Source organism: Crocuta crocuta, unplaced genomic scaffold (assembly GCF_008692635.1).
Source record: "Crocuta crocuta isolate KB4526 unplaced genomic scaffold, BGI_CrCroc_1.0 scaffold290, whole genome shotgun sequence".
NCBI classification, from domain to species: Eukaryota; Metazoa; Chordata; class Mammalia; order Carnivora; family Hyaenidae; genus Crocuta; species Crocuta crocuta.
In genome coordinates this window covers 4,539,947-4,549,525 of record NW_027527429.1, presented here as the reverse complement: position 1 = coordinate 4,549,525, position 9,579 = coordinate 4,539,947, and the positions used below count along the sequence as shown (strand labels likewise).

The following is a 9,579-nucleotide window of genomic DNA, read 5'->3' as shown; positions in this document are numbered from 1 at the left end:
GAGTCTGCAGCCCTGCTAACTTGTGCAGCATTTGAATCGTGAGCGGAGACGATTACCCCACAAGGTGACCCATAGAATTTATTTAAGATTCTCGAGACATGCGTTTTCTTTCACCGAGACATTAAGCTTTCCCAGCACCAAGATCAGTCAGCCTGGTGGCGTTCCCCGGCGGTCACCTCCGGATTGGACTGTTTCATCCCCTTAGGAGGAGTCCTGACCGCCCTCACTGGGGAGAGGGTGGTTGTGCATGTAGGATCTGCTCAGGCAAGTACCAGAAGCCGGCCGGGAGCCGTGCGGGTCCGCAGGCAGGGAGCCCCGGGGTGGGGGTGCAGCCTGCATCTTCGTCTGAGTGGGGAGGGACAGTGCTCTCTGAAGCCCAGAACTGCTCTCAGCCACCGGTGACACCGAGGTGACCCCCGGCCCTTGGTATTGTTCAAATCCATCCTAAATGGATGGTGGAAAAAATGTGAGCCCAAAGGAGAACGTCTGTGAAGTTCTGTTAAGCTGAGGTTAAAAATCTTAGGGGCGCCTGGGGGGCTCATCAGTTAAGCGTCCAGCTTCAGCTCAGGTCATGATCTCACGGTTCATGAGTTCGAGCCCCGCGTCGGGCTCTGTGCTGACAGCTCGGAGCCTGGAGCCTGCTTGGGATTCTGTGTCTCCCTCCCCTGCTCGTGCTCTGTCTCTCTAAAGTAAATAAATACACATTAAAAAAAAAAAAAAACTTAGAAATCTGCTAGAGGGAAAAATGTAATGATTTTAAGTGATTGCTTGTTCACTGTCAGATCACCAGTGGTGACTGCCCCCTCCGCCTGCTTCTTACTGTGCAGCGGGACTTGGTTTGTAACCAGCACTTTCCTCTGGGCCCACTTCTTTTCATTGATTTCCGTGCCGTATTTGGATTAGGTCTGTTTTTCGTAGATTCTAAGAAATCAAGGTATGTTGAGTTTTGCCGTGTGTTTACTTCAAATAAGAACTTGCAAAGGAATGACCTTCCAAAAAGCTTCACTTGTGAGTTTCTTCAACCTTAGAAACACCTTCCTCCAGAAACGATATTTAAACGATGGTCAGACCTCCCCAGTGTCCATCGTGTTCGTGAAACTTCATAGACAAAGCAGTATTGTCACAGTATTGGTAATTAGTTGGAATGCGAACCTACGTACCGCATNGAGCAGAGTTAGGAGGTCGGAGGAGGCAAGTCCAAGTTCCTGAGGAGACTCACAGACGTCTCTGCTTCTATGAGACTCCATTTCACACTCAGACCTTGCCTTCGGCCTCGGTCCGGGTGGATTAATGAGCACAATCCCTGTGCCGTCTCGGTCATGGTTACCGTGCTGTGAGCCCCTAAGCAGGCAGCGAGAGGAGGAGGAAGCCAGAAGACTCTTCTGTCTCCCTTGTCCCATGAGCTCAGGAGCTGAACAGTCCAGATACGGAAGCTCAAGTCGAGACAGTCCGACCAGCGAGGGCGTGAAGCACAAAGTCAAGGCCGCACTCGGTGCCAGCCACCAGTCGTCAACCCCGAACGGCCTAGAGATGCCGTGGGAGGTTTGCGGGGAACTGGGGGTCCACGCAGCAGTGAGCTCCCTTCCGTCGTCCAGGGAGGCCTTCGTCGGTGTGGTTCAGAGTGTGCTGGCATCAAATTCCCAGTGGTTTTCAAGGAGCCCTCATATGATTTCATTCAAGGTGGATTAATTATACACGATTGATCTGTTAAATCCTCCTACTAAATTTACAGGTGGAATTTTGTTTTTAATAAATTAAAATCCAAAATGGAAAACTATGAAGTATTCTTATTTGTAGAGATCATAAGTTTCAGAATTCAGTTAATGTGTTCTTTTTAGAAAAGGAAACTTAGGCTTCCTCTTTTATTTTTTTAAATCTTTTTCTGAGAGAGAGAGAGAGAGACAGCGTGAGCAGGGGAGGGTCAGAGAGAGAGGGAGACACAGAATTTGAAACAGGCTCCAGGCTCTGAGCTGTCAGCACAGAGCCTGACGCGGGGCTCGAACCCACGAACTGTGAGATCATGACCTGAGCTGAAGTCGGGTGTTCAACCCACTGAGCCACCCAGGCGCCCCTAAGGTTTCCTCTTTTAAAACGTTATACCTTTAGTTGCGTATGCGCCTAGTTATGGGAAGGGTGTGTGGCCCATCACGATGGTTGGTGTCGTATTTGCTGAATCATCTTCAGCACTCAGGAGCTTCACACAGTTCACACACTCACACGAATTGGTTGAACATATGTGTTGTGCATTGAAGAGAGGAGAAAAGCCTAATTACCAAGTTAAAAACAAGTGTAAATTCTCCATTTTAAGATGACAAGAGGAATGAATGTTTAAAATGTTTTAAATTATCTGTCTCCTTTTTAAGAAAACTCACACAAGACTGTAATTTATCTTTGTGAATTTATCTCGGGCTCCTTTTTCTTACAGGGCATGCTGCTGAAGCGAAGTGGCAAATCTTTGAACAAGGAGTGGAAGAAGAAATACGTCACCCTGTGTGACAACGGCGTGCTGACCTATCACCCGAGTTTACATGTGAGTATGGCCCCTTGGCTCGCTCAGTCAGGAGGTCCAGGGCTCAGATCACACGCTGGGTGTTGGGGGGCGGGGGCTGGGGGTCCTCACAGCATCAGGCCTCTCGCCTCTGCTTCGAGTTAAAGTGGTAAAGGGTCTCCTCCTCCATCTCCAGATAAGTAAAATGCCCTCACTCTGTCCATCAGACCACACACCTCTCTCTTCCCCTCCCTCATGGCCGATGAAGTGAAATTTTAAATGGAAGTAAAAAGACAGGAGCAGGTAGCAAAAGAGAAAAGAGACCTTATATTTGAAAATCTAGAATAAAGGAAATGATTGCATTGGAACCCAGGATTCAGCTCCGAGCAGCTGAGAAAACCAGTAAGTTAAGTGCAGCTCATGACTCGGTTGTTACTGTCAGATAAGAGCACCTACCAGTTTGTAAGGTAAGAGAAACTTTTCTACGTGTGTTAGTATAAAGTGCATTATAATGGTGATTTCTAGAAGGTAGATTAAAAAGCAGAATTGATTTTACTTTGGGGAGACAGTGCCGGGCTTCAGAAAGCCTGGCTAAAATCTGAAGATGGGGCGTTAATGATATTTCTCTAACACTTGCCAGGAATCTGGCATAATGTTTATCTTGCGTGATGTTTTGAGGGAGGTGGATGTGGACATTAGAATATATAGTGTTACCTGCTCGTTTGATTATATCCTGGTGTTAAGCTTTGCATTGAAATATTACGCAGTTATGAACAAGAAGTCAGCCGTGGGGTATTGAAGAGAATGTAATATCGTTCGTTCCCACAGGGCCACCTGGGCAACCGGACAGCTAGCATTTTGGGGTGTGCGCTCCCAGCCATTTCTAGGCGTATGTGCTTTTCCTCCCACAGCCGCACAGTCACCCTGTGTCCGCTGCCTGGGGCCCCCTTTCCTGCATAATGACAGACCATATGCACGTCCCCATGTCAATACCGTCACTCGTGGGTCACCATTGTGGATGGTTACATGACATGCGTCACGCGGATGTCCCCTCATAGGGCTGACAATGTCTCTAAAATGGATGTGTGGCAAACACATTTACTTGGAATTATTTTTGATGTTAGATGTAAAGCTCTAATCGATGTCCTCTATTTATCCATTTCCCTCAGACCGATTCCCAGCAATCAGCTTCCCCTTGAAGAGTCTTCCCCTTTCATGGCTTTTGGGTGTATGTGGTGGGACTCCTGGAAAGAGTGTATCAGTTTTTCCCCTCAGGCAATATACCAGAGGGCTTGTACCCTGCATTCGCAGGAGCATTTACCGTGGCAACAATGTATCTATGATCTTCCACTCTGATAAGTAACAGTGACATCCTTATTGTTTAATTTGCTCCCGGGGGTGAATCCTGTCTTCTCCCTGGTCCTACGGCAATGGCTTTACCTTTCAGAAGCATGTTAAAAAACAGGTGTTTCCTTAGGCATCTCTGACTTGTTTCTGATGTTGGAACGCGCCGCATGCTTTGCCCTTCGCAGGACTTGGGAGCTGTGAACTGTTCACTGTACTGGGGAAATTCCCCCTGCACTTGCTTTAGTTTGGCTTCTTTGGGAATAGAGTCAGGTTGATTCTCAGGAGGCCTGTGGCCTTTCCCGCCTCTTCCGCAGCCGCTGCCCGCCTGCGTCGGAGCAGCGGGGCGGCACTCGGTCTTCGCCTCCGTCCCCAGCGCTGCCCCATCCGCTGGCTGCCTTCTTCTCCAGGACAGGGGCTCTGACTCTTGCCGCAGCTGCTTTACGTGAGCTAGAGAAGAGTGATCAAAATATTCTTCTCGCCTTGGACTCCCCGACCAGTAAAAAGTGAGGTCTGACCGGTGAGCATTCCAAGCCACCTTACACTCGCCTGCTAAGCCCAGGCGTGGTCAGGGGGATGTTTACTTCTTCTTGCCAAGGGGAAAAAATGTCACGTCAGTAGGTCCCGGAAAGTCCCCATAGAAGGGATAACGCCTACGTCCTTCCCATCCAAACCGCTCAGTTAATGTCCTCACGGTTACTTTGAAAATTCTCCCATGGGGGCTTCTCTGTGTTTGCCAATTTCTTTTTTTTTTTTTCAATATATATATGTATGCATGGATGTTGTCGGAGTCCAGAAAAGGAGCTCAGCAGGGCTTTGTTTTATAATTACATGGCAAGCAAGAGCCAATGTCGTTTTAAAGTGCAATTCCATTAATGTCGGTCTCCTGGAAACTGAAATTATTGAATCACGTACGCACACCCCCCAAGGGGGCGGGGCCACCTAGGGCAGGACTTGAATCACTATAGCAGAGAGAGGGCATGGCCTTCCTTGTAAACCTACTCTGATACTGTCACAACCAAGCCTTGGGTGGAAATTCAGATAGCGAGTGAGCTCCAGGTACGAGTTCTCTTGCCACTTGCTAGAGAGCTACAGATCCCTCGCGGTGGAGCTGGTCTGGCATGTTCTGTGGCTCACACTGGGAAGACCCACCAGGGCAATGCCCATGGGCGGAGGCCAGACTTTTTTTAGTGAGACAGTTGGGAGCATGCAGCTGTGTCGCAAATTCAGGTCTTAAAATAGGAGACCATACAGGACGTCCCCGTTATTTTAGTCCAGGGAACGTCAGAAGGTGGTAAAAGCCAATGACGTCAAGTAAACCGATGGCGCCATGACACCCACTCTCTCCGGGCTCCACTACGGCTGGAACCCACGAAGGTGTGTGTGTTGTAAGTGGTTCAGATACTGGAGGAATCTGCCCACATTGGTGGCTATGGGCTTCATTACCGTTGACCCTCACCCTGTTGCTGGTCCCGAGCAGGGCGTCCGCACTGAGCTGGAATAGCAGAGCCCACGGCCTGCATCTCTCCAGGGAGCAAAGGAAAAAGAGCCGGCTAAACAATCTGCTGTATTGAGATAGAGTTTCTCAGTAGTGGAGGAACTGGGCCAGCTGCTGCTGTGTCCCCCTGACTTTCAATGATTCAGTAATTTATTTACCAAAAAGGAACCTGCCGTGTTGTTCTGAGGATGGGCTTCTAGCAAGGCGATGCTTCTGTAATGGGGTGAGCTATGGGGGGTCGAGGCTCGAGGAGCCCGGAAACGTGTAAGTAACACTCCAGCAGATAGTGGGCGGGGCTGTGCGGCAGCCCCTTCACAGCCAGAGTGTCTGCCGCTCGTGGGCCCCCTCAGGCTGGACCCAGACTCCACCACCAGCCACCTTCAACTTGGTGATCGTGGTAAACCCAGGGAGCTGGGTGGGGGTCTCGCACACAGAGACAATTGGAGCAGAGTAAGGGACTGAATCAAGTTCAGAGGGAGATAGGCCAGCGTGGTGAGGGCCCTAATCATTTCATTAGAAATTCAAATTGTGAGCGCCTGGGTGGCTCAGACGGTTGCGCGTCTGACTCGATCTCCACGCAGGTCATGATCTCAGGGTTCGTGAGTTCGAGCCCCGCGTCGGGCTCTGTGCTGACAGCTCGGAGCCTGGAACCTGCTTCCGATTCTGTGTCTCCCTCTCTCTCTGCCCCTCCCCAACTTGTGTGCTCTTCCGCTCTCTCGCTCTCTCTCTCTCTCTCAAAAATAAATTAAAGAAAAAAAGGAAAAGAAGATCTCTCAGAAGAAGTGAGTTGTAATCCTTGAAGGAACGAATACCGTTTGCTCATAACACCGGTGTCCGTGGAAGTGTTTCTGTAAAGACCACCCTTGCGCTATGAACCCCGAGCTTCAGCCCCGGGCAGATGTCCGGTGCCCGCTGGTTGAGGGCAGACAAAGGCAGCCCCTGGGCGGAACACACCGTCGCTGTGTGGTCCCTGGCTGTGGGCCAGGCTTACAAGGTCCCGGCGGAAAGATGAGCTTTTTGAAACCGTGGCTTTGGACACCAGCTGCCGGTCCTGAGTTGGGAGCCCCCGGCCCTGCGGCCCTCGGTGGGGCTGGCGTGAGGCTGACAGGCTCCCGCGTGCCTGGAATGGGTCAGCCGCCGGGGACGCTCCCTGAAGCTGAGGACTGCCCGCCTGTCTCGGTGCTCGGCGGGTCAGCCGGGGACCTCCGTGGGCTGGGCCCCCACGGTGCCACTTCCCTCCCCCTTCCTTCTCTCCCGTCCCATTCCCAGTTACCTCTTCTTCCAGGCCTCCGTTCTTCCCAGCCTTGTGACATCATCCCGAGAAGGGTCTGTCCACCCTGGGCCCCAGGCTCAGCCCCGCGCCCTGACGCGCCGCGTGGCCTCCCTCCGGCTTCCTGTGGTACAGACGCCCCCATCCCAGAGACGGAAGTCGTTGGGAGGAAGCCGTGTTTCTGTGTCTCCTGCCCTTGGAAACCTTAAACATTTCTCAGGGAGGAGAGACCCTCTTGTCCAGAAGCAGGGGACGGAATTGCATATACGTGGCCGGATCATAGGCATCAGTCTCTCTGGAGATCAGGAGCGAGTAGGCAGAGGGCTGACCCAAGCCCGACTGAAAAGTGTCCCGAAAGTCGACCCCAGCAGTACCTCCAGACCCCAGATTTATTCACTCTGCGCTCCCTGAAGCGTTGACCCACCTCCCTCACTGCCACACTCCTAGCCTGCGGCCCCTAGGCCTGTCCCCAGAGGCGTCAGGAGCTGATGCAGGGACTGCCTCCCGCCGACAGGTCCTCTGTCACCTGCATGGGGGGGGGTGCAGCGGGAGATGGGGGAGAGGAGGCAGAAGTGATGGTGCATCTCGGCCCTGGCTGTTCCTCAGGACGGGGGGTTCCCACAGTGTGGCTGCCCTTGGTGGTCGAGGGTGAGGTGATGGACAGGCTAGCTGAGGAGACGCTCTGGCCAGCGTGGGGACGGCAGCAGGTGCGGGGCGATGGCCCCACACCCGAGCATAGCAGCTCCTCGACCGTGGGCCCCGGCCATCCGCCTCTGCACAGGTCCCCGCCCGTGGGGCTTCTGAGCACATGTCCCTGATCTTGAGCGTTCCTTCTGGGCGGTGCCTGATTCGGTGGGGACATTGAGAAACTGGCTGGATGGCATCCACCCTGGAAATCTGGAAAAAGAATCCTTTGAGTGGAACATTGGATGATAGTGTCTTCCAGGGTCACTTCAGACTCCAGAGGTGTCACCAGAACCTCGGCAAACTGAGGCCAGCGGAGTCGGCCGGACTCAAAGGAAAAGCCTATCCAGGGGTTGGAGCTGCTGAGTGGGATCAGGTAGTCATGTGGGAAGGTGAAGCCTCGGGCCCAGGAAAACCCAGTTTCTCAAGATGCTGTCATTCATTAAATTAAACCTGGGGGTGCCTGGGTGGCTCATTTGGTTGAGCATCCAACTTCGGCTCAGGTCATGCTCTCGCAGTCTGTGGGTTTGAGCCCCACATCGGGCTCTGTGCTGACAGCTCAGAGCCTGGAGCCTGTTTCAGATTCTGTGTCTCCCTCTCTCTCTGCCCCTCCCATGCTCGTCCTCTGTCTCTCTCTCTCTCAAAAATACCTAAACATTAAAAAAAAATTTAAAAACTAAACCTGTAGCCCAGCTGAGATAACAGGTGGAAGCCTCAACAAAATAATGGGGCTGCTCTGGGTCCGTGGATGCTCCCACGGGGTGACCAGCTGCCCAGGTTAGCCCAGGACGCAGCACTGTCGGTGCTGAGACCCAGGGGAAGGTCCAGGCACCCTCCCTCCGGGACTGGACAGCTTGGCTCCTCCTTCCTCTCCACTGGGCACTCTGCAAAGATGGCTTTGAACTAGTAAGATTAAACTGTGCGAGGCCAACTTCTCAAGCTGCTCCATGGTCTATGTTTTTATTTCTCTGAAAATTTGTACATCTCCACGACCTTTAAAAAGGAGATAGGTGTGCGTGTCTCATTTGTGACACTCGGCTGGATCGCGGTCAGGGTGGGCGAAGGGCGGCCCGTTCTGTGGCGCCTTAGGGTGCACCTTGATAGAAAAATGGAGGGGATAATGAGATAGAACTCAGACCTCGGGGCTCTACGTCTCTGCATCGCCACCTATTCATCTTCTGTGTCGAGCGAGCAGCCGTCGAGGGCACGGCTGACAGAGGCGCGCGCCGGGATTCCTAAGAGTGAGCCCGTGGCCACGTGGCCAGGCCCCGGACTTAATGGCCCCGGCCGGGGAAGGCTGCCCGGGCTTCCTTCTGAGGGTGTGGGCGCCTGTGAGGAGCCCACCGGGCTGACGCGGGCTTGAGTTGCTCCCACTTTGGAAAACCTCCTCCTGGGGTCCCTCTCCCGCTCCCCACTCCGCACGGGGCCCACGCTGGGAGCTGCCATGCTTCCGTCCTCTGCCCGATGCACAGAACCCGACCTGCCCCTCGCAGCAAGGCTCCCTCCCGGCGGCTTCGATCCTCCAGTTACACAGCACCTCTGATTCTGGATGCCGTTGACGCTTGTTTGTTTGTTTCCGTGCCGGTAGAACCAGACTTGGACTCTGAATTGTCATCAGAGTGCTGATTCCTGTGCATTTCCAGGTTCTAATCAGAGAAAAATCTATCTCTTGACTGATGCAAGAGAGACAGAAAGAGCCAGGGTGATTTCCTAAGTGGGTATTTCTCTCAAAAGAAATAACACAAGAGAAAAAGGAAGAGACATACGTTGTGAGAACAGCAGCTCCTTGCCTCCACCCGCTGCTGGTAATCACCATTCAGGATACACACAGCCTTTGCATCAAATAAGCACATTTTACTTGAGGACTGGGGACTCACTACGAATCGGTGATGAGCCCTTTCAGCCAGCTTTGCGCACCTGCTCACGCAGACCTCAGATTTCCCGAGGCCGTGAACATTGCGTTACGGTCCAGAGAAACTTTTCATTGGTTTCCCCAAAACATTGCAGAAGTCAGACTAGCCGGAGTCTAGAAGATGAGGCAGATCACTTCAAAGCCCACATTTTTATTTGGNGAGGGGCAGAGAAAGGGGTCCAGAGGGTCTGAAGCAGGCTCTGGGCCGACAGCCTGTCAGCACTGAGCCCGACGCGGGGCTTGAACTCACGCACCGTGAGATCCCGACCTGAGCTAAGTCTGGTGCTTGGCCGACTGAGCCCCCAGGCGCCCCAAAGCCCAGATTTCTAGATGCACAGCCTGTTGCGTGATGGAATGACTGATAGTAATGTTGAGAGGACAGC

At 52.7% G+C, this 9,579-nt stretch overlaps 1 protein-coding gene across 1 annotated transcript in view; it reads left to right on the top strand.

The window, feature by feature from the left end:
- AGAP1 (ArfGAP with GTPase domain, ankyrin repeat and PH domain 1) overlaps positions 1-9,579 on the top strand; it is a gene marked incomplete at its 5' end in the record, with an annotated part of 529,501 nt that overhangs the window by 329,343 nt on the left and 190,579 nt on the right. The window contains one exon of the mRNA XM_077758421.1: positions 2,426-2,530. Coding sequence (XP_077614547.1) covers positions 2,426-2,530 — 105 coding nt within the window. The remainder of the gene's footprint in view (positions 1-2,425; positions 2,531-9,579) is intronic.